The 24,336-nt window shown below is 39.6% G+C and overlaps 1 protein-coding gene across 1 annotated transcript in view; it reads left to right on the top strand.

Annotated features, from left to right (window-relative positions):
* The first annotated feature begins 3,972 nt into the window (after positions 1-3,972).
* TMA16 (translation machinery associated 16 homolog) overlaps positions 3,973-24,336 on the top strand; it is a 35,002-nt gene continuing 14,638 nt past the window's right edge. The window contains exons 1-2 of the mRNA XM_059922370.1: positions 3,973-4,101; positions 13,308-13,420. Coding sequence (XP_059778353.1) covers positions 4,099-4,101; positions 13,308-13,420 — 116 coding nt within the window. The 5' untranslated portion in view covers positions 3,973-4,098. The remainder of the gene's footprint in view (positions 4,102-13,307; positions 13,421-24,336) is intronic.

Here is a 24,336-nt window from a genome sequence, read left to right on the forward strand (position 1 = left end):
AAAAATCTGTGTTTGTAATTTTAACGTGGGAAGATATTTGTGTAGCATTTTTAGAGATGATGATGGAAATATTCAAGTTTTCTATTCCTCTGTCAGTTTTATAGGTTATATTTTTTTAAGAATTTGGCTATTTTATTTAAATTTATTTGGTCATAATACCCTCTTATGCTTGCATCATCTGAAGTGATATCACCTGTTTCAATTCCAGTATTGGTTAATTGGGTCTACTCTAAATTTTTTGAGTGGTCCTGCAGGAATGTATCAATTTTATCATTCTTTAAAAGGAACCAAATTTTTACTTTCCTGTTCTCAATTATGTCTATTTTTGCAATTTCAATAATTTCTGGTCTTCACTCTCTTCCACCTTCTGTTCTGAATTTCCCTTATTGTTCCTTTCCTGGCCTCTTGGTGTGGATTAGCTCATTAATATTCAGCCGTTCCTCTTTCCTAACATTTATATTGAGGCGCTAACACATACACCAAAGGACCTAATTGCTGCTTCGGATGTATCTCACAAATCTGGATATGTAGTATTTTTGTTATCATTTCAGCCCCAAATATTTTCCAGTTTCCATATGATTTCTTCTTTAACTCATGACTTATTTGAAAGTGTAATTCTTAATTTCTAATTATCTGGGAATTGTCCAGCTATCTTCTTCTTGTTGATTTCTAATCTAACTGCACAGTGGTTAGAGAACACATTCTGTAGGATTTCAGGCCTTTCAAATTTGTTTGGATTTGCTTTCTGGCCCAAACTATGATCATTTTTGATAACTATTCCATATATGTTGGAAAACACAAGTATTCTTGCAAGCACTGGAAGCAGCGTTCTATGAGACCCATTAGGTCAAATTGTGTTGGTGGTCTAGTCTTCCAAATCATTGTAAATATTTCATCAGCTTGTTCTATTAATTACTGAAAAAGGTAATTTTCCTCCAAGGCTGTTTGTTTTCTACCATTACTTGAAATTTTATCAGTTTTTCCACTATATACTTGGGGCTATATTACTAGATGAATATAAGTATATAAATTTAAAATGGAACCTTTTTTTTTTTTTGATTAATTAATTAATTAATTTATTTTTGGCTGTGTTGGTTCTTTGTTTCTGTGCGAGGGCTTTCTCTGGTTGTGGCGCGCGGGCCTCTCACCGTCGCGGCTTCTCTTGTTGTGGAGCACGGGCTCCAGACGCGCAGGGTCAGTAATTGTGGCTCACGGGCCCAGTTGCTCCGTGGCACGTGGGATCTTCCCAGACCAGGGCTCGAACCCGTGTCCCCTGCATTGGCAGGCAGATTCTCAACCACTGCGCCACCAGGGAAGCCCTAAAATGGAACCTTTTTATTTTATGAAGTGACCTCTTCTAACTACCATAATACTTTTTGACTTAGTCTATCTTCTATAACATTAATATATCTATACTTTTGGTTAGTATTTGTTTAGTATACCTCTTTCCATCTTTGACTTTTAATTTTCCTGTTTCCTTATGTTTCAGATGTGTCTCAATAAACAGAACACAGTTGTATGTTTTAAATCCAATGTAAAATATTCATTTTTTAAATTGCAGGCAGTTAGTCCATAATTATTGTTATATGGATTTAAATCTACCACATTTAAAAAATTTTCCCTACAGTAGTATGTTTTTTTTTAAATTTCATTGCTTTGAATTATCTGAATTTTTTTTATCATTTCATTTTCTCTACTTGTTTATATCCTATTCAAAGTCATATACCCTGTTTTCTGTTCTTTTAGTGGTTACCCTAGAAAGTATTCCTGTATTATTGTATCAGTATCTAATGTTAATCAATACTTTACCCCTACACATGCACACACACATACACACACACACACATGCCTTAGTAATTTGTGAAAGCACAGGGAAACATCTCTAAAGATATCTCCCAACTCTCTACTGGGTGGCAGGGTGCAGGGGTGTGATACTGGAGGGGGGGGAGAAGTAGGAGGCTTCATTCTGCTTTTCACTGTGGTGCATGTACACAGTAAATTATGACCAAATATTAGTCTTCACTATTGTACTTTATATATATATATATAGTGCATTACTGTACTCTGTGTAACTCATTCTTGCATTTGCTACAGTGTATTTTGAACATGGTGCCTTGCCCATAATCAATATTATTTAGGGGTTGAATCTGAATGGGGAAAATACAAAATCTTTTATTTTCAAACCCAAATTAAAATGAAAAAAAAATGAAGATACATGGTTTGTTGGATTGTTGGCAATTTGAAATTAAGAATGGGGTAGGAGCACGTAGGGAATTCTGTGATCGGTAGAGCAATCAGTAACAGCTGAAATAGCCAGAACAAGAATTTAATGCTTACTGGATTTGCACTAACATAGAACTCAGGATGGTGACTTGCACTGGACCGGATTTCGGAAACGGGGTAGAGTGGGTGTAAGTTGGCGTCACAGGAAACGGTTATCGTATAGAAGTAGGGTGCAAAGGTTATGGATTAACCGGAGTTCTCAGTAGAGTAGTGCCTCCAGAGTAGATGCTACAAGGGTGCCCTTCATTGTGTAGATTGACGCGGAATGCACTTTCACACACTTAAAAGCCTTGCCCCTAGATTCAGGGATCTTGTGGTCACCCATTCTTGTTTACAATTTAATCTAGTTTTCAGTGGCTATATTCGTTGATTAAATTCATGTACCTGCACACATATACCCCACTTCACCCTACCTGTAGCTCCTTGTCATGCCTGGTTTTCTCCTTTCATTCAGGTGACAAGATTCTCTCCTTGACCAGACTCTACTCAGGCTCCTCTGAAATCTTTTTTCAACTAGGCCTGGAATTTCGGATTTCCTGTTCGTATCTGATTGTTCAATTTTAGCAGGAAAGTCGGTTTAGCCAGAGTCCCCATCTTCCACATCTGGTCAGCCTCCATGTCTGTAACTCATCAGATTCCGGATCATTCACCATCTTCCAGGTGATGTCTGATCACACCAGCCTGCCTATTTCGAGAGTCCTGTTAGGTTGGTGTAGCCAGAATGCCCCGTTACCCCTAATGTTTCCTCTTAGTAATTTTCCATCCACTACCCGCCACCCTTCTCCTGGGCTATCAGTTCCCTCCTGTCCCCGTATATTCCAAGGGGAGCCCGTATCTCCCCCCACTGCGGTGATCCTTATACAGACTGAGGAGGAACCCCTTGAATAAAGTCTGCCTTACCTTTCCTTCAATTTTTTGCCTTTAATGTAGGTCTCTGCTCAACTCTTACTTTCAAAAGCGGATTCAGAGACCAGCACGTGTGAAACAGCTTTCTTGCCTACCCTGCCAGCTTTATGTTTTTCAGAACAGTATGGTACTGGAAACAATATTAATTAGGTGTTTTTTTTCACACGTCGCCTTGGAATATGAGCTGAGCTAGGGCAGGAATATCGTCGGCGTATTCCCAAGGCCTGGCACACAGTAAGAGATCATTGAGTGTCTGCTGAACGAATATATTGTCCACGGAATCCTCCCAAGTACAGATGGAACTCACACATTTTGAGAAGAACACAGAAAAACCGGGTGGGAAGGAGCCTCGAGTGGGCAGAGGGGGCTTTCACGGGGAAACAGCCTCGGGGGAACTTCGCTCCGGCGGCCCGGAGGCGCGGAGGACAGGCCTGCGCCCGGGGAACGCGGCGGCCCTGGGCGCCACCGGCAGCGGGCGGCGTGCGCTAGGCCGGAGCCCGGGGCCGCCACGTCCGAAGGGGCTGTGCGGCCCGGGAGCTGCGCGCCGGACAGCCGCCCGAGATCCCGCGGGGCCGGGCCCAGGTCGCGGCCTCACGCCCGGCGCCGCCTCGTTCACCCTTGGCCCCGAGCTCCACCACGCCGCCCACGGCGCCCGGCGAGCACGCGGGGAGCCTATCTGCGCCGCTGGGGCGTGAGAGTCCGCCGCGGCCCACAAAGGTGAGGTCTTGTTTCCGGGGACGTTTTAGGGAAGAACACTCGTCCCTCCCCCTTCCGGTCAGGTGCGCCCGGCTTCTTCCGCTCCTCGTGGGTTTGGCCGGCGTCGCCTCGTGAGCTGCTGCCGCCGCCGAGCCTGAGGTCCCGCGGTGTGGACTCGGAGGTCCGGAGGTCCCAGGCCGCGAGGACGCAGCCATGGTGGGTCCCACCCGTTCCTGGAAGGCTCCGGTCGGCGGCGGGGAGGGCGGGCCGGCGTCGGGCCGCTGGGAGCGGGGTGCGGAGGGAGAACGGCGGGCGGTGCGCGGCCTGCGGTGCCGGCACGGGTTCCAGGCCGGGTCCTGCAGGGCTCGTAGGGCGCCCGCCGCTGCCCACAGCCCGCGGGAAATCCGCGGGTCTCCGTGTACTCCCTCCTCAGCGGTGTAGGAGCGGGGGGCGGACGGGGCGCGGCGGGGACGGCGTAGTCGCCGGTCCTCGCGGCCGCTCTGCACCCCCCAGTGCCCTACTCCCGCCCCAGACCCTGCCTCCACGCCCCTCTTCCCCTCCACCGCCCTGACACTTTGTTTTTATTAAAAATGCAGTGGATGCAAAAGAGCGCTTATATAGCACGTTTAAGTATAAACTATAAGGAGCTCTCGTTTATCCGTTATTCACTTTAAGAACCCTTCTGTGTTCTCCTTCTTGAACTTATATCTCCAGGAACCACTCACAGGTAAACAGTGTCTAAATTATGCTTGCTTGCTTTTACATTTGCCACTTGTGTTTATATTGCAAAACTGCTGTTTTTTTCCTTTTTTTTTTCTGTTCTTGAGAATAATTCTTGAATAGGAACATGTTTTGTAAATAGTCACTTTTCAGTTAGTTTCTAATGGAAACAACAGCATAAAAAAAGTTTATGATCTGGTAAAAAGTTATGATACTCTGGTCTCAGTGCCATTAGTCCCCTTTCTCTGTCACTTTCCATTTTCTCTTTTTCCTTTTCATTGTATTCTTATTTTTCATGTCTGTCTGCAGTCTTTTTGCTTTAGATTATATACGTTTGTGTAAATTCAGTCTTTTTATTAATCAGTGTGTGCGGTGGCCAGCTCTTTATAATTTTCTTTTCTAGGCTTTCCTTTTCAGCTTGGAACATTAAAACCTTAGTAGTTGGATTGTGTGAGTGATTGGGGGGTTGGCATTTGACAGTAGTTGTGTTTTTGACTATCAGAACGTCGCTTTTGTCAGGCTGTATAGTAGGAGTATATTGCCTTGTCATGAGTCAAGAAAGCAGCATATAAATCTGTTCTCATTGACACGTTTCCTGCTCTGTCACTTTGTTCTGGTGCATCAGCCAGGGTGGCTCTGCTGCATCCTCTCTTGAATTTAAACTCAGCTTGGAACTGGAGGTTTTCCATCTAGACTTCTCTATTACTTGCTCTGTACTTCTTTCATGCAGCTCAGAATGTGGACAGTGGAGTCCTGGAGGATGAGTTTGCTACCCGTCTTTGCTAAATTATGGTCTTCGTGAAGTTACTTAACCCCTCTAAGACTCAGTTGTTCTGTTAAGTTGGAGTAATCATAGTGCTTACTTTATAGAAGTGTGAAAATTAAATGTAAACCACTTAGCCCAGTATCTAGTACTTAGTGAATGTTATTGTAATTAACCTTAGTAATAGTAGTAGTACCTGATGGTCGTTTGTATATCTTCTTTGGAAAAGTATCTATTCACGTCCTTTGTCCAATTTTTAGATTTTTTTTTTGTTAATGAATTGGATGAGTGATTTTGCAAATATTTTCTCCCAACTCTAGGTTCCTTTTTATTTTGTTGATCATTTCTTTTGCTGTGCAGAAGCTTTTTCGTTTAATGTAGTCCCACTTGCTTATTTTTGCTTTTGTTGCTTTGTGCTTTTGGTGTCATATCCAAACAGTCCTTACCAAGGTCAATGTCAAGGAACCTTTTTCCCTATGTTTTCTTTTTTTTTTTTTTTAAAGAACTATTCTTGTTTTTTTTTTTTTTAAATTAATTAATTAATTTTTTTATTTTTGGTTGTGTTGGGTCTTCGTTTCTGTGCGAGGGCTTTCTCTAGTTGCGGCGAGCGGGGGCCACTCTTCATCGCGGTGCGCGGGCCTCTCACTGTCGCGGCCTCTCTTGTTGCGGAGCACAGGCTCCAGACGCGCAGGCTCAGTAGTTGTGGCTCACGGGCCCAGTTGCTCCGCGGCATGTGGGATCTTCCCGGACCTGGGTTCGAACCCGTGTCCCCTGCATTGGCAGGCGGATTCTCAACCACTGCGCCACCAGGGAAGCCCTTCCCTATGTTTTCTACTAAGAGTTTTACGACTTAGGCCTTACATTCAAATCTTTAATCCATCTTGTTAATTTTTGTGAGTGGTGTAAGGTAGGGGACCAGTTTTCATCCTTTTACATGTGAATGTCCAGTTTCCCAGCACCATTTATTGAAGAGACTGTCCTTTCCTCATTGAATATTCTTGGTTCCCTTGTCTGGACTCTCGATTCTGTTTTATTTGTCTATGTTTCTCTTTTTATGCCTATAAGCGTAGTAAGTATTAAAGCGATTGCCTGCTAGTAAAAACTGGCTTCTGAGAGTTAGTAAAACTAAAGAAAAACATTAATGAAAATCTACCTAGTATACCAACTTTTGGAATAATGTTACATGTACGTGGTTTAAAGAAAAAAAACACAGTAAAATGTGGTGGTCTGTGAAATGTGTGTTAATTTCCTTTTACTGCTGTGAAAAGTTAATACAAATTTAATGGCTTGAAACAACACAGATTCATTCTCATATTCCTGGAGATCAGAAGTCCAAAAATGAGTCTTACTGAGCTAAAATCAAGATGTAGCTGGGGCTGTCTTCCTTCAAGATGCTCTAGTGGAGAATCTCTTCCCTTTTTCCAGTTTCTAGAGGTTGCCTACGTTCCTTGGCTCTTGACCCCTTCCTTCTCTTCAAAGCCATCAGTGTAACATCTTCAAATCTGCCTGAAGAGAAGGCAGATCTCTTTCTCTTGACAGTGATCCTTCTGCCTCCCTTTTATAAAGACCCTTGCAATTATTTTGGGCGCATGTGGATAATCCAGGATAATCTCCCATTCTCAGGATCTTTGATGGCGTCTGTACAGTCCTTTTTGCCATGTGTGGTAACACATTCATGGGTGTGGGGAAATTTGGGCATGGACATCTTTGGGAGGGAGGGCATTATTCTACCTACAACAAAAAGTAGGTCTGCCTCCAACTCTGTTACCTAATTCCCTAGCTCAGTTGAGAAACAACCACTATTAGAACACAGTTTCTTAGGTAACCATTCAGATATTTCATATGAATGTGCAAGTATATATGGCCTCTGACCTCCCTCCCATACATAGAAACAGTATGCTAGACACAATCCTGTGCCCCTTGCTCTTTTTCTTGTACCTGATCTTAGACGTCAGTCTACGTGAGTACACGTAGATCTACCTCTTGCTTTTTTAACAGCTGACATCCTATTGTTTGCTTTTACTGTAATTTATTTACCAGGTCTCTGATGGACACTTAAGCTGTTTCCATTCTTTTGCTACTGCAAACACTGCTGCATTGATTAGTCTTATTTGTTTTGTACATATGTAAATATGTCTGTAGACTAAATTAAAAGAAGTAGGATTCCTTGATCAAAAGATGTACAGTTTTTATTTTGATAAGTATCAAATCGCCTTCCAGAAGATTGTACCAATTTACTTCCCACTTATTAGTGAGACTACTAACTCACCCACAGTGTCACTAATGCAGTGTGAATAAATAATTTTTTAAAATATTTTTTGTACGTTAAAAATTATAGCTTATTGAAGTTTTAATTTACATTTCTTTTAAGGTAGAGCACACATCTTTTCAAAACTTAAAAGGCATTTATCTATACTCTTTCTTGTGACCTGTTTTTATTTTAAGTTACTGGTCTTTTTCTCATTGATTTCATAATGGTGCCTGTTACATTGTAGGTGCTTATTAAATATCTGTTCATCTGAGCTTAGCCCTAGCCCCTTTTCTTATTCTACTGAAGAGACTCATCTCTGTGGCTTTAAAGTACCTCCTTTAACCCCAAGTTATCCCAAATTTGTATCTTCAGCCCAGACCTTTTTTCTAGGTGCCAGACTCATAACTTTATTTACTTAGTTTACATCTCTACTTAGCAGTCTCCAGGGCATCTTAAACCAGTGTCTGAAAGTGGGTTCTTGATGCCCCCTGTCTCCATGTGCCAATTCCTGTCTTAGTCAGTGGGAGTTCTGACCACTTGGTTGCTTTGTTGCAAACGTGGGAGTCATACTGGACTCCTCCCTTTCCCTCACCGTCCATAGTCAGTCCTGTCATTCTGTCTTCAAAATGCATTTCATACCTTGCCATTTCTCTCCATCTTCACTGTCACCCCGGCTGTGCCACTCAACTGTCATTTTTTTCTTAATGACCTCAATACTTCAGTAGTCTTGTTTCTTCTTACTGTATCTCCGTCCAAACTGTTCTTTATGCAGCAGCTCGCATTATCCTTAAAAAACCAAGTAGGTCTCAAGTCAGTTTCTCGGGGAGTCTCCTCCTGATTTCCCAAAGTTAGGTACACCTATTATATGGTGCCCGTTTTCTGGCCAGCACTTATTAAATTACATAGTTATTCATGAGATAACTAGATTGTAAATTATGTAGTTAGGATATAACTAACTAGACTGTAAGCAAGTCCTTGTCTGTTTTTAATCCTGGAACCTCAGTGCCTATTTTAATATATGGTAGTATGTGCTCAGTAAGTTTGTGGGTTGTTTTTGTTTTTTTTTGGTCAGTGAACGTTAGTATAAGGTAGAGGTGTAAAGAGTGGTAGCAGAAGAATGGGAGAAATGGTTAATTCTGAGTAGATATCCATGGGTAAGTCAGGAATAACATAAAGTTGAGCCTGGTGTTAGATTTTTGCATGAAAGGTCAAGTCGGCATTAGAGAATTATTAAGATATTTTTTTAATGTTAAGGAGAGTATTGTTTATGAGCCTTTAAAAATTATTTTTATATGAGGTATTTCACACTATTTTAAAGAACTTTTTAAAATATTTTTTACTGACAGTAGCTCAATGTACAGTATACACAGTAACTCAGTGTGCAGTATACAGTAAAATATTCACTTGGGTCAACATCCCACTTTCCTTTCTTTCCTTCCAACTATTATTTTCAACCCAGTAGAACATGTTTGTAGTCTTCAGGGAGCTGCAATGTAGGAGATAAGCACACGCGTGGAATTAAATGACTGGTCAGCGCAGTATGTTAAGTGCTACGGGAGAAATGCCACCCAGAGAGAAGGGATACTGAGACGTGAAATGGTTACATTTGTGGATATCTTCACAATTATGTGAACTGGAGATGGTCCCAAAAAATTGAATGGGGTTTAGCAAGGCTTATGTGGAGAACCGTTAAGTTCCTTTCTGGATGCTCTAACTAGGTATTTGTCGTTGACGTTTGTCGTTGGCATCAAATTTACCTGTTAAGCAAGGGAAATGCCCTAGGGTTCTTCAGGGTAGAGTGCCTGCAAAAAAATGGTGCAGATTCTGTTAATTAGTTCATTATATTCCTGTTATGTCTTCGATGTTAAGTGACTTAGTATATCATATTCTAGAATTTATTTTGTGCTTTAGGGTATTTGGAGTTTAAGGTATTATATACTGTAAGCTTTCTCAGTTGTAGGCATGGCTTTACTCTTCTACATTTTTTTTAAAAAAAGTATTCATATATCTTTGTGTACCTTAAGTGTGTTTGGTGAAATGATCATTCTTCTAGGTTTCTAGTTGAACTGGGCAGTCTAAATGACACTTTTGTTTCTAGTTGAGCCTAGATTCTCTCATGGCTTTGATAGTCTTTTAGGAAAAGTTCCATTTTGTTATTTATGATTTTAACAGGAGTATTTAAAGCATATTGCTCCTGAAATACCTCTCTTTGTTGTTGTGTTGTTTGAATAAACTACTTGTGTGTTTTCTTTGTTACTCTGAAGTATGAATCCAAAGATTAGTTTATAATGAATTTTCTGAAGTAATCATTAAAGATTGTGTGTAAGAGACTTTTAATATCAGTTTTCTTAACCGGAATATTTCTGTGGTGCCAGAAACTTTCGAAAGTTTCTGTTATTCAGAGTATTCTGTGATGCATATGAAAAAAATGTATTTTTGTTGTATCTTTGAGAGTTTAATTTGGTGCTTTTTGAAACATAAAATACTAAGTTTTAATTGAAAATACACCTTAAATCCCTCTCCCCCCAGTTTTGTTATACGTTTACATTCTGTACTTTTTTATGAATTGTCAGATGTTTTACAAAATAAATTTGGACAATCCCTGATTTATGGAGATTAATTGCTTTTTAATTAAGAGATGTTTAGCTTGAGTAGACCGTAAGTGATAGATTAATTTTCATTGATAGGGTTTTACTTCACTTTTCCCCTGTTGAAGTATTTTGTTGGTTTTTTTTTTAAAAAGTAATATACTGAAACATAAAATTGTTTTGAAATTTAATATTTTATGATACATGTTTCTGTGCCTTATTATATATTTATAACCTGCCTTGAGGCAACCTTTTCATGAATAACTTATTATAAGAAATCATAGTCTACAGTTGAGTCAGAATATAAGTTCAGTTTTTTGTATATTCTTTGTAATAAGTCTTGGAGGTTCTTTAACTGAGATCTTCTAAAGCTGTGCAGACATTTTTATACTCCAACAGTACCAGTATTTCTTGTTCTAAAGAAAGTTTTTAAATCTTTAAAGGAAATTTTTTATAGACTTGGACATACTGCTGAAACGTTACACAGCTCTGTAACTTTAAGTTTTACAGCTTCAGAAACCATCTTTTTGTCTTGAGATTTTTGTGACCTTGTTTCATTTTTTTAAGCATTTTATTTGTTGGAATATATGGAATAAAGATATCTTTTCAAAGAGATCTTTGCTTTATTTTTTGGTCTTGCATTAGTTATCTCTTTAACATGCTATCCCACAATTTATCAACTTAAAACAACAGAATTTATTATCTCATACTTTTCCTGGGTCACAGATCAGGATCCTTACCTGGATCCTCTCCATCAAGGTTTCTCACCAGTTTCGGTCAAGGTATAACCTGAAGCTGTGGTTTCATCTCAGGGCACAGCTGTGGATGATCCGTTTCCCAGCTCACTCACGTCTTTCTTGGTGGGATTCAGCTCCTCGTGGACTGTTGGACCAAGGGCCTCAGTTCTTCAGTGGCTGTCGGCCGAGGCCGCTCTCAGTTACTTGTCACACAGGCCTCTGCGTACGTAGGGCAGCTCACTACAAGCCAGCTGGTCTCCATCAGAGTGAGCCAGAAGAGGGCAAAAGAGAGCGGGCGAGACAGAGCCGGGGTCCTTTCATAACCTCGTCTTGGGATTGATAACTCATCGCTTTTGCCCAAGGCTAGCCAGTAACGTGAGCCACTAGGTCCAGCTCACGCTCGGGGAGGGGATTGCAGGTGGGCACAAACACACTTGATTTATGTTTGCTGGGTACACTTCACGCGCAGAAGTTCCTTCTCCCACCTTCTTTTCTCCTTCCTCCCTCCCCGCCACGTGTGCAGAGAGACACACAAAAGAATGCACATACTCTTATGATGGCTTCACACTTTATACTCCTATACTTCTAACAGCTTCCAGGGGCATCCTGGGTTTCAGACTTGGAGTTAATCTTCTCTGGTCAGGTTTATCAAGAAGTGAGCAGTAAATATTTATTAAATATTTCAGTAAATATTTGTTGATGAAATGAGTACATGTGTGAGGTGGTCATTTTAACTAATTCTACCTGGAGAGTTTTACAAAGGAAGTGACTTTGAGCTGCGTCTTGTCAAAGGACAAGTAAGGAAATGGATTTTGCAGGCAGAGGTAGCAACAAGTATAGTTTCCAGATGTAAAAAAACAGCAGGGTATGTTCTAGAAATGGTGAGAAGTTAGTAAGAATGGGATGAAGGGTCTTTTGAAGAATGGGATATAATGCTGGAGAAGTAGGTTGGGGTAGATTGTTTTCCATGTTAAGGATTTAGGACCTGAGTTAGTGGAGCTCTTTAGCAGGGGAGAAGGACTTTACTAATTAGTGTTCTAGAAAGATAAGCTCTGTCACTTCCAATGAAAAAGGACTAGCAGTGAGAACCTAAAGGCCATCCTAATCATGAAAGATCATGAGACTGAATTAAGACAGTGACAGTAGGTTTGAAGAGAATATTCTAGAAACACAACCTTTTTGAGAATTAGGTATGTTAATGCCTCTTTCTTTTTCTTTTGTAATCCTGTATTTTTTCTGAGAATAAAGATTATATTTACTAATCCCTTATGTAATCCTCCCTTACATATAATATAGAAGGAATATGCCTTTTGATTTTCTTTTCCACTTCTCACTGGCTGGAGTGTAGCCCTGCTGTTAAGCCATTTTGAACTCTGGATAGATACGAGGTTATAGCCTAAGGATAGTGGGATAACAAGGTGGAAGGAGTTTGGATCTCAGGGCTTTGTGGAACAGAACCTCCAGCTCCTTTTTACATGAGAGAGCTAAACTTTATCTGGGTTAAGCCACTATTATTTTGGCTTTCTATTAAAGCCAAACAAAATTCCCAAGTAATATAGGTCATATATAAGATACAGAATTATGTAGGAATTAAAAAGTTACTGAAATGCTAGACAACTAGTTTAGAGGACCTAGTTAACTGGCATAAGGCTTGAATGGGATGTGCTAATTTCGAGATGGCTTGTATTATTTCCTCTGTTCCTGATTTCCTGTGAGCCCAAGTCTGATTTGCTTTATTCACTGCCCACTGTTCCACGTGCGGCTTCTGCAGTCCGGCTCCCGTTAACATCCCGTGCTCCTTCTGCCCTCTTGTAACTTTCTTACCTTTGACGCAAATTTCCAGCCCTGAGTCTCCGCACTGTCTGCATTCTCTGTATCTGCTGTGAAGCTGGAACAGTTGAAGAGCTGGGTTTATTGATTCTGTGCCTTTCTTTTCTTACATTAATGGAGAATAGTTCTGAATACAGTTGACCCTTGAACAATGCAAAGGTTAGGGGCACTGATCCTCCATACAGTCAAAAATCTGCCTATAATTTGTAGTCGGCCCTCCATACATTCAGTTCCTCCATAACCGTGGACCATGTAACACTGTAGTATTTACTGTGGGAAAAAAATCAGTCTGTGTTTAAGTGGACCCATGCATTTCAAACCGATGTTCAAGGGTCAACTGTATATCATTTCTGTTAGGAGCATGGAAACAAAGACTTTGAGTCTGGCGTATCTCCTGATTCGTAATGTAGTATTTGTGACTCACAGTATTTCTGTTATATTACTGTTTTAAAGTTTTATTTCTAAAGAAAATTTTTTGAGAGAAGTCATTTATGTATCTGACTGTGTGTGCCATATGTTTCTCTACATTTTAGCCTAAAGCACCAAAGGGAAAAAGTGTAGGACAAGAAAAAAAAGTCATCCATCCATATAGTAGAAAAGCGGCTCAAATTACGAGAGAGGCCCACAAACAAGAAAAAAAGGAAAAGTAAGTATCTTCATTGTTTGTATTATGCATTGGTGAAAAGCCCTTTTATACATTTATTCCTAATCAATATTCCCTTTCTCTTCCTTTAATAAATGTTTGAGTATGTTCTGTGCACTGAGGTAACACAGTGAACAAGGATTCAGCTCTTAAAGCTTACCTAAAACAGATACATAAATATAAATGGGTTGTGATGCGGGCAGTGAAGAAAAATTTTAAAGGATTATGGGATACAGAGTGGGGGAGAGGTTCTGTTTTACATAAGACAGTTGTGGAAGGCTTCTCTGAAGACCTTACATTTGAGCAGAGAGCTGAAAGGTGTGAGGCAGTGAGCCATGCAGACGTATATTAGGCAAGTAGGTTAAAGTGCCTGTTAGATGTGGAAGACGAGAGATAGAATGGGCAGTTGGGTGTGCCGGGTCTGGTGCTCAGAGGATAGGTTAGGGATGTAGACACAGGCTTGGGAGCCATCAGCGTGTAGCTGGAACTCGAAGTCGTGAGACTGGATAAGATCACCTACCAATTAAATGAAGAGACGAGAGAGAGAGGGGCGTCAAGGATTGAGTCCAGAGGCCCCTACCATTCAGAAGTTGGAGAAATGAGGAGGCTCTGACACTCAAGCCTGAGAAAGAGGGAAAAAAAGATAGTGTTTCAAAGAGAAAACACTGACCAACCTATGTCATTTGTTGGATTAACGCTGAGAATTGATTTAGTAATTTGATTTAGTAAAATGGAGAGTAAGCACTGTATATATTTCTTTTTCTTGGGTTGTTTTCTTAGTTGTTGCTCTGGAAATTTCAATTCACATCTTAAAATTGAAAACAGCTTAGTTCAGGTTAATGTAAAGTTAATTTCAGTAGTATAGGAAAAACTTGCTCCACTATAGCTCCATGACCCCCTTCTTTGTACTATTATTGTCAGATAAGTTACATCTTTATACACCATAAGCTTATAATTTCATGATTATCATTTTTATGCAGTTACCATGTTAGGACAAGAAAAGTGTTACAAACGAAAATACATTTATACTGTCTTTTCTATTTATTTACCTATGTAATTACCTTTTTTCATTGGTGCTCCTTATTTTTTCATGTGGATTCAAATTACTATTTACTGTCTTTTCATTTTGGCCAGAAGGACTCCCTTTAGTGTTTCTCGTAAGGCAGGTCTGAAAATAACAAGATTTTCTCATTTTTGTTTATCTGAGAACGTCTTTAATTTTTCTTTCATTTCTGTAGGACTGTGCTTCATTTTGAAGTTCCACTGTGTATAGAATTCTTGGTTCATAGTCTTCCTATTCAACACTTGGAAGTCACCCCTTGGCCTTCTGGCCTCCAGGGATCTGATTAGGAGTCAGCTGTTAATCTTATTGAGGATCCCTTGTATGTGACTTTTCACTTTTCTCCTGATCTTTCAAGATATCCTCCTTGACTGTCAATAGTTTGACAATGATAAGCCTAGGTGTGGATCTCTGAGTTCATCCAACATGAAGTTTGTTAAGCTTCTGAGGCATGTAGGTTAATGTTTTTCATCAAATTGGGAAGTTTGGGGCCATTATTTTTTCAGCTATCCTTTTGGTCCTGTCCCTCCTCTCCTGTGACTCCCATTATGCATATTGCTGTATGCTTGGTGGTGCCCCCTTTCTGTTGCTCAGATGGGATAATTTCAACTGACTTGTTCTGACGTTTGCTTGTCTTTGTCCATGGGTCCAACCCTCTGGACTGCCTTAGGAGCAGTTTCTATTGTATGCTGTTTTTAACCCCTGAGTATGGGCCCTACTTTCCTGTTTCTTCGTGGGTCTCCTAATTTTTTGTACTTTTTTGTTCAAAACTGGACATTTTAAGCAGTTTGACAATCTTGTTAATCAGACATGCCCTACCCCCAGCCTCAGTCAGGTTTGCTGTTGTTGTGTTGTTGCTCTTTGCTTTGTGACTTTCCTGGGCTAATTTTGTAAAGCCTTTTTGTTGTGTGTGGCCTTTGCAGTTTCTGCTGAGTTAGTGGTCACCTAATGTTTGGACAGGGATTTCTTTAATTGCCTTTAACTAATGAGTCAGCCTCTATTGAGGGGCTATGTTAGTCTGTTGGATATGCTTTCAGTGCTCCAGTAGGCAGTTTATAGACTTCATTTCTCATTTGCACAGAGCCTCAGGGTTACCCAGAGGTGAGAGAGGAGGACTTCGTCAGATCTTTCTTTGGTACGAACACAGTGCTGAATGTACACATGGCATTCTAGATTCCCAGGAGTATGTTGGAGCTAGCTTTTCAAAGCCCTCTATGGGCCTTCCACTCCTTAATTTTTCCTTTAAAATTTTTTTGGTCAGCCTTTTGTTAGCCCCCAACTGGTAATATCACTCAGGCAGCTGCTGTGTTAGACAACTGCTGCTGAGATTGTTTCTGAGAAGCAACCTGGGGATACGGCTGCTTCCACAGCGTTAGCTCTGAGGGAGGTGAAATAAAGTACTTCTGAGATTGGAGGTCTTCAGTCTGCTGCTGGTTCGGTCAGATGGTGGCAGTTCTCAGGATGGAGCTTTTGGGGAATTCCAAACCCAGTCTGTTCTAGTGGCTGCTAGGAGGATGGCTTTTTACAACGACCATAAGTTGCTAGTCTATTGGTTTTCAAGTCTACTGCAGAGCTGGGAAGAGGGGGATGGGATTAAAACACCACAGAGCTTACTCTTACTGAGATTGGGTCATTTTTCTTGAGTAAATGGTCCTTGGATTGTTGTAAGTCTTTGGTTAATTTTTATACTTCTGAAAAGGTTGATTTTGACAAGTTTTATCAGTGTTCTCTTGCTTTTATGGAGGAGTAGATTTTTTTCAGTTCTTATTCTGCCGTTCTGAAAGTTGGCCTATATTCTTTTTTTTTTCTTTTTTTTTTTTTAATATTTATTTATTTATTTATGGCTGTGTTGGGTCTTCGTTTCTGTGCGAGGGCTTTCTCTAGTTGTGGCAAGTGGGGACCACTCTTCATCGCAGTGTGTGGGCCTCTCACTATCCCGGCCTCTCTTGTTGCGGAGCACAGGCTCCAGACGCGCAGGCTCAGTAGTTGTGGCTCACGGGCCCAGCTGCTCTGCAGCATGTGGGATCTTCCCAGACCAGGGCTCGAACCCGTGTCCCCTGCATTGGCAGGCAGATTCTCAACCACTGCGCCACCAGGGAAGCCCTGGCCTATATTCTTGATGTGAAGAATTCATAGGAAAGTTTTCTTCTTAGGAAAATTAAATATGTGTGTGCCGCCCCTTCTCTGCTCCCCTTCCTATCCCTTAGCCACCCTTCTCTGATCAGCGTCCCGCACTGTAATCTGCCTATTTTCCCTCCATCTGTGGGCTCTGACAGTCCCCAGGAACTGCTATGGGGTCAAATAAAAAAAATTCCTTAAAATGAAGTTATGAAATCAAAATTGAAATCATCATTTAGATTATTTTAGAGTAGCCTTAGCACTTTTTTGGGGGGGTGGGGTTTGGAATATAAAGAGTACATCTTCATTTTATTTTATTTTTATTTATTTATTTATTGGCGTAAAATTGCTTTACAATGTTGTGTTAGTTTCTGCTGTACAATGAAGTGAATCAGCTATATGTATGTTTATATCCCCTCCCTCTTGGACCTCCCTCCTCCCCTTCCACCAACATCTAGGTCATCACAGAGCACCGAGCTGAGCTCCCTGTGCTATACAGCAGGTTCCACTAGCTATCTGTTTTACACATGGTAGTGTATTTACGGCAAACCTAACCTCCTAGTTCGTCCCACCCTCCCCTTCCCCCACTGTGTCCACATGTCCGTTCTCTACGTCTCTGTCTCTATTCTTGCCCTACAGATAGGTTCACTTGTACCATTTTTCTAGATTCCACACATATGCGTTAATGTATGATATTTCTTTTTCTCTTTCTGGCTTACTTCACTCTCTGTGACAGACTCTGGGTCCATCCATATCTCTACAAATGACCCAATTTCGTTCCTGTTTATGGCTGAGTAATATTCCATTGTATATATGTACCACATATTCTTTATCCATTCATGTATCATTGGACATTTAGGTTGTTTCCATGTCCTGGCTATTGTAATTAGTGCTGCAGTGAACATTGGGGTACATGTGTCCTTTTGAATTATGGTTTTCTCAGGGTATGTTCCCAGTAGTGGGATTGCCTGGTCATATGGTAGTTCTATTTTTAGTTTTTTTTTTTTCACACACACACACTGTATTTTATTTTTACAAGAGATAAATAGACTGACACCAAGCATTGTACATGGATGACCACAACAAAAGCAACAATGATTGCAATTACCAAACATGAAACACTCATACTATGTCATAATATTGACATTCAGTCCAGTAATCCTCCACTGTAACAGCTCCTTTACTTTGCAGTGAAAATTGATTTGTATATTCTTTGCCTCTGAGTCCTTGTGGGATTTTTTTTTTTTTAATTCAGACAGAAAGTCACAAAAATTATACTCATCCTCATCAGTTCACTCAGTCCCATGTAATTAATTTTTTTTTTCATCTTGATCTTTTGTTAGCACTTTTATGAGTTCATCAGTTTTTCATTAGAGTTCTGAAAATGCTTATTCATTCAGTTCAGCAGTACAGTCAGTTACCAGAAACCTGTACTTGTCAGAGTCTTCTCCATGAATTTCTTAAAGATGAAACCCTTTTATAGGAACATATTTGCAAAAGCATCAGAGTACACCCAGAACTGTCTGTAAATGACAAAAGACTTAAAAATGACCACAGTTAAAGATTTGATGAAAGTTCATAATAATGCAGTTGACAAGAAAATTAGTTATTTCTGAGATATACATTTTAAAGTAATAACTAGGATTATTACTTATAACATTATACCAGAACATATAAGATTTTTAGAAATTTCATGTAATGTCTGAAACATTTATATTAACATATTTCCATACATATTTCCATACACATACAAATATAAGATTTTTAGAAATTTCATGTAATGTCTGAAACATTTATATTAACATATTTCCATACAAATAACCCAATGAAAGTTTAGTATTAGTTGTTTTGTTTGTTTTTTTATACTGCAGGTTCTTATTAGGCATCAATTTTATACACATCAGTGTATACATGTCAATCCCAATCGCCCAATTCAGCACACCACCATCCCCACCCCACTGCAGTTTTCCCCCCTTGGTGTCCATATGTCCATTCTCTACATCTGTGTCTCAACTTCTGCCCTGCAAACCGGCTCATCTGTACCATTTTTCTAGGTTCCACATACATGCATTAATGTACGATATTTGTTTTTCTCTTTCTGACTTACTTCACTCTGTATGACAGTCTCTAGATCCATCCACTTCTCAACAAATGACTCAATTTCGTTCCTTTTTATGGCTGAGTAATATTCCATTGTATATATGTACCACATCTTCTTTATCCATTCGTCTGTCGATGGGCATTTAGGTTGCTTCCTTGACCTGGCTATTGTAAATAGTGCTGCAATGAACATTCGGGTGCATGTGTCTTTTTGAATTACGGTTTTCTCTGGGTATATGCCCAGTAGTGGGATTGCTGGGTCATATGGTAATTCTATTTTTAGTTTTTTAAGGAACCTCCATATTGTTCTCCATAGTGGCTGTATCAATTTACATTCCCACCAACAGTGCCAGAGGGTTCCCTTTTCTCCACACCCTCTCCAGCATTTGTTGTTTGTAGATTTTCTGATGATGCCCATTCTAACAGGAGTGAGGTGATACCTCATTGTAGTTTTGATTTGCATTTCTCTAATAATTAGTGATGTTGAGCATCTTTTCATGTGCTTCGTGGCCATCTGTATGTCTTCTTTGGAGAAATGTCTATTTAGGTCTTCTGCCCATTTTTGGATTGGGGTGTTTGTTTCTTTAATATTGAGCTGAATGAGCTGTTTATATATTTTGGAGATTAATCCTTTGTCCATTGATTCGTTTGCAAATATTTTCTCCCATTCTGAGGGTTGTCTTTTCGTCTTGTTTATGGTTTCCTTTGTTGTGCAAAAGCTTTGAAGTTTCATTAGGTTCCATTTGTTTATTTTTGTTTTTATTTCCATTACTCTAGGAGGTGGATCAAAAAAGATCTTGCTGTGATTTATGTCAAAGAGTGTTCTTCCTATGTTTTCCTCTAAGAGTTTTATAGTGTCCAGTCTTATATTTAGGTCTCTAATCCATTTTGAGTTTATTTTTGTGTATGGTGTTAGGGAGTATTCTAATTTCATTCTTTTACATGTAGTTGTCCAGTTTTCCCAGCACCACTTATTGAAGAGACTGTCTTTTCTCCATTGTGTATCTTTGCCTCCTTTGTCATAGATTAGTTGACCATAGGTGCGTGGGTTAATCTCTGGGCTTTCTATCTTGTTCCATTGATCTATGTTTCTGTTTTGGTGCCAGTACCATATTGTCTTGATTACTGTAGCTTTGTAGTATAGTCTGAAGTCAGGGAGTCTGATTCCTCCAGCTCCATTTTTTTCCCTCAAGACTGCTTTGGCTATTCGGGGTCTTTTGTGTCTCCATACAAATTTTAAGATGATTTGTTCTAGCTCCATAAAAAATGCCATTGGTAATTTGATAGGGATTGCATTGAATCTGTAGATTGCTTTGGGTAGTATAGTCATTTTCACAATGTTGATTCTTCCAATCCAAGAACATGGTATATCTCTCCACCTGTTCGTATCATCTTTACTTTCTTTCATCAGTGTCTTATAGTTTTCTGCATACAGGTCTTTTGTCTCCCTAGGTAGGTTTATTCCTAGGTATTTTATTCTTTTTGTTGCAGTGGTAAATGGGAGTGTTTCCATAATTTCTCTTTCAGATTTTTCATCATTAGTGTATAGGAATGCAAGAGATTTCTGTGCATTAATTTTGTATTCTGCAACTTTACCATATTCATTAATTAGCTCTAGCAGTTTTCTGGTGGCAGTTTTAGGATTCTCTATGTATAGTATCATGTCATCCGCAAACAGTGACAGTTTTACTTCTTCTTTTCCAATTTGTATTCCTTTTATTTCTTTTTCTTCTCTGATTGCCATGGCTAGGACTTCCAGAACTATGTTGAATAATAGTGGTGAGAGTGGACATCCTTGTCTCGTTCCTGATCTTAGAGGAAATGCTTTCAGTTTTTCACCATTGAGAATGATGTTTGCTGTGGGTTTGTCATATATGGCCTTTATTATGTTGAGGTAGGTTCCCTCTGTGCCCACTTTCTGGAGAGTTTTTATCAGAAATGGGTGTTGAATTTTGTCAAAAGCTTTTTCTGCATCTATTGAGATGATCATATGGTTTTTATTCTTCAATTTGTTAATGTGGTGTATCACATTGATTGATTTGCGTATATTGAAGAATCCTTGCATCCCTGGGATAAATTCCACTTGATCATGGTGTATGATCCTTTTAATGTGTTGTTCGATTCTGTTTGCTAGTATTTTGTTGAGGATTTTTGCATCTATATTCATCAGATATACAGATATTGGTCTGTAATTTTCTTTTTTTGTAGTGTCTTTGTCTGGTTTTGGTATCAGGGTGATGGTGGCCTCATAGAACGAGTTTGGGAGTGTTCCTTCCTCTGCAATTTTTTGGAAGAGTTTGAGAAGGATGGGTGTTAGCTCTTCTCTAAGTGTTTGATAGAATTCACCTGTGAAGCCATCTGGTCCTGGACTTTAGTTTGTTGGAAGATTTTTAATCACAGTTTCAATTTCATTACTTGTGATTGGTCTGTTCATATTTTCTGTTTCTTCCTGGTTCAGTCTTGGAAGGTTATACCTTTCTAAAAATTTGTCCATTTCTTCCAGGTTGTCCATTTTATTGGCATAAAGTTGCTTGTAGTAGTCTCTTAGGATGCTTTGTATTTCTGCAGTGTCTGTTGTAACTTCTCCTTTTTCATTTCTGATTTTATTGATTTGAGTCCTCTCCCTCTTTTTCTTGATGAGTCTGGCTAATGGCTTATCAATTTTGTTTATCTTCTCAAAGAACCAACTTTTAGTTTTATTGATCTTTGCTATTGTTTTCTTTGTTTCTATTTCATTTATTTCTGCTCTGATCTTTATGATTTCTTTCCTTCTGCTAACTTTGGGTTTTGTTTGTTCTTCTTTCTCTAGTTTCTTTAGGTGTAAGGTTAGATTGTTTACTTGAGATTTTTCTTGTTTCTTTAGGTAGGCTTGTATAGCTATAAACTTCCCTCTTAGAACTGCTTTCGCTGTATCCCATAGGTTTTGGGTCGTCGTGTTCTCATTGTCATTTGTCTCTAGGTATTTTTTGATTTCCTCTTTGATTTCTTCAGTGATCTCTTGGTTATTTAGTAACGTATTGTTTAGCCTCCATGTGTTTGTCTTTTTTACGTTTTTTTCCCTGTAATTCATTTCTAATCTCATAGCGTTGTGGTCAGAAAAGATGCTTGATATGATTTCAATTTTCTTAAATTTACTGAGGCTTGATTTGTGACCCAAGATGTGATCTATCCTGGGGAATGTTCCGTGTGCACTTGAGAAGAACGTGTAATCTGCTGTTTTTGGATGGAATGTCCTATATATATCAATTAAATCTATCTGGTCTATTGTATCATTTAAAGCTTGTGTTTCCTTATTTATTTTCATTTTGGATGATCTGTCCATTGGTGTAAGTGAGGTGTTAAAGTCCCCCACTATGATTGTGTTACTGTCAATTTCCTCTTTTATAGCTGTTAGCAGTTGCCTTATGTATTGAGGTGCTCCTATGTTGGGTGCATATATATTTATAATTGTTATATCTTCTTGGATTGATCCCTTGATCATTATGTAGTGTCCTTCCTTGTCTCTTGTAACATTCTTTATTTTAAAGTCTATTTTATCTGATATGAGTATAGCTACTCCAGCTTTCTTTTGATTTCCATTTGCATGGAATATCTTTTTCCATCCCCTCACTTTCAGTCTGTATGTGTCCCTAGGTCTAAAGTGGGTCTCTTGTAGACAGCATATATATGGGTCTTGTTTTTGTATCCATTCAGCCAGTCTGTGTCTTTTGGTTGGAGCATTTAATCCATTTACATTTAAGGTGATTATCGATACGCATGTTCCTATTAGCATTTTCTTAATTGTTTTTGGTTTGTTATTGTAGCTCTTTCCCTTCTCTTGTGTTTCCTGCCTAGAGAAGTTCCTTTAGCATTTGTTGTAAAGCTGGTTTGGTGGTGCTGAATTCTCTTAGCTTTTGCTTGTCTGTAAAGGTTTTAATTTCTCCATCGAATCTGATTGAGATCCTTGCTAGGTAGAGTAATCTTGGTTGTAAGGTTTTCTCTTTCATCACTTTAAATATATCCTGCCACTCCCTTCTGGCTTGCAGAGTTTCTGCTGAAAGATCAGCTGTTCACCTTATGGGGATTGTCTTGTATGTTATTTGTTGTTTTTCCCTTGCTGCTTTTAATGTTTTTTCTTTGCATTTAATTTTTGATAGTTTGATTAATATGTGTTTTGGCGTGTTTCTCCTTGGATTTATCCCGTATGGGACTCTCTACGCTTCCTGGACTTGATTGCCCATTTTCTTTCCCATATTAGGGAAGTTTTCAACTATAATCTCTTCAAATATTTTCTCAGTCACTTTCTTTTTCTCTTCTTCTTCTTCTGGGACCCCTATAATTCGAATATTGGTGTATTTAATGTTTTCCCAGAGGTCTCCGAGGCTGTCCTCAATTATTTTCATTCTTTTTTCTTTATTCTGTTCTGCAGTAGTTATTTCTACTATTTTATCTTCCAGGTCACTTATCTGTTCTTTTGCCTCAGTTATTCTGCTGTTGATTCCTTCTAGAGAATTTTTAATTTCATTTATTGTGTTGTTCATCATTGTTTGTTTTCTCTTTAGTTTTAGGTCCTTGTTAAACGTTTCTTGTATTTTCTCTGTTCTGTTTCCAAGATTTTGTATCATCTTTACTATCATTACTCTGAATTCTTTTTCAGGGAGACTGCCTATTTCCTCTTCATTTGTTTCGTCTGGTGGGTTGTTACAATACTCCTTCATCTGCTGTGTATTTCTCTGTCTTCTCATTTTGCTTAATTTATGGTGTTTGGGGTCTCCTTTTTGCAGCCTGCAGGTTCGTAGTTCCTGTTGTTTGTGGTGTCTGCCCCCAGTGGCCAAGGTTGGTTCAGTGGGTTGTGTAGGCTTCCTGGTGGAGGGGACTGGTGCCTGTGTTCTGGTGGATGGGGCTGGGTCTTGTCTTTCTGGTGGGCAGGACCCTGTCTGGTGGTGTGTTTTGGGGTGTCTGTGAACTTACTATGATTTTAGGCAGCCTCTCTGCTAATGGGTGGGGTTGTGTTCCTGTCTTGCTAGTTGTTTGGCATAGGGTGTCCAGCACTGGAGCTTGCTGGTCATTGAGTGGAGCTGGGTCTTGGTGTTGTGATGGAGATCTCTGGGAGAGCTCTCGCCAGTTGATATTATGTGGTGCTGGGAGGTCTCTGGTGCACCAACATCCTGAGCTCGGCTCTCCCACCTCAGAGACTCAGGCCTGTCAACTGGCTGGAGCACCAAGACCCTGTGAGCTACACAGCTTACAGAAAGGGAGAGGAGAAAAGAAAGAAAGGAAAAAATAAATAAGTAAAATAAATAAATTAAATAAAGTTATTAAAATAAAAAATTTAAAATTATTATTAAAATACTAAAAGTAATAAAAAATAAAAAGGAGAGCAACCAAACCAATAAACAAATCCACCAACGATAACAAGTGCTAAAAACTAAACTAAGATAAACATAAAAATCAGAAATTGATTAGTCACGTACAGCAAACCCCAAGTCTACAGTTGCTCCCAAAGTCCACCCCCTCAATTTTGGGATGATTTGTTGTCTGTTCAGGTATTACACAGGTGCAGGTACATCAAGTTGATTGTGGAGATTTAATCCGCTGCTCCTGAGGCTGCTGGGAGAGGTTTCCCTTTCTCTTCTTTGTTCGCACAGCTCCCGGGGTTCAG

The sequence above is a fragment of the Balaenoptera ricei genome, chromosome 5 (assembly GCF_028023285.1).
Source record: "Balaenoptera ricei isolate mBalRic1 chromosome 5, mBalRic1.hap2, whole genome shotgun sequence".
NCBI lineage: Eukaryota > Metazoa > Chordata > Mammalia > Artiodactyla > Balaenopteridae > Balaenoptera > Balaenoptera ricei.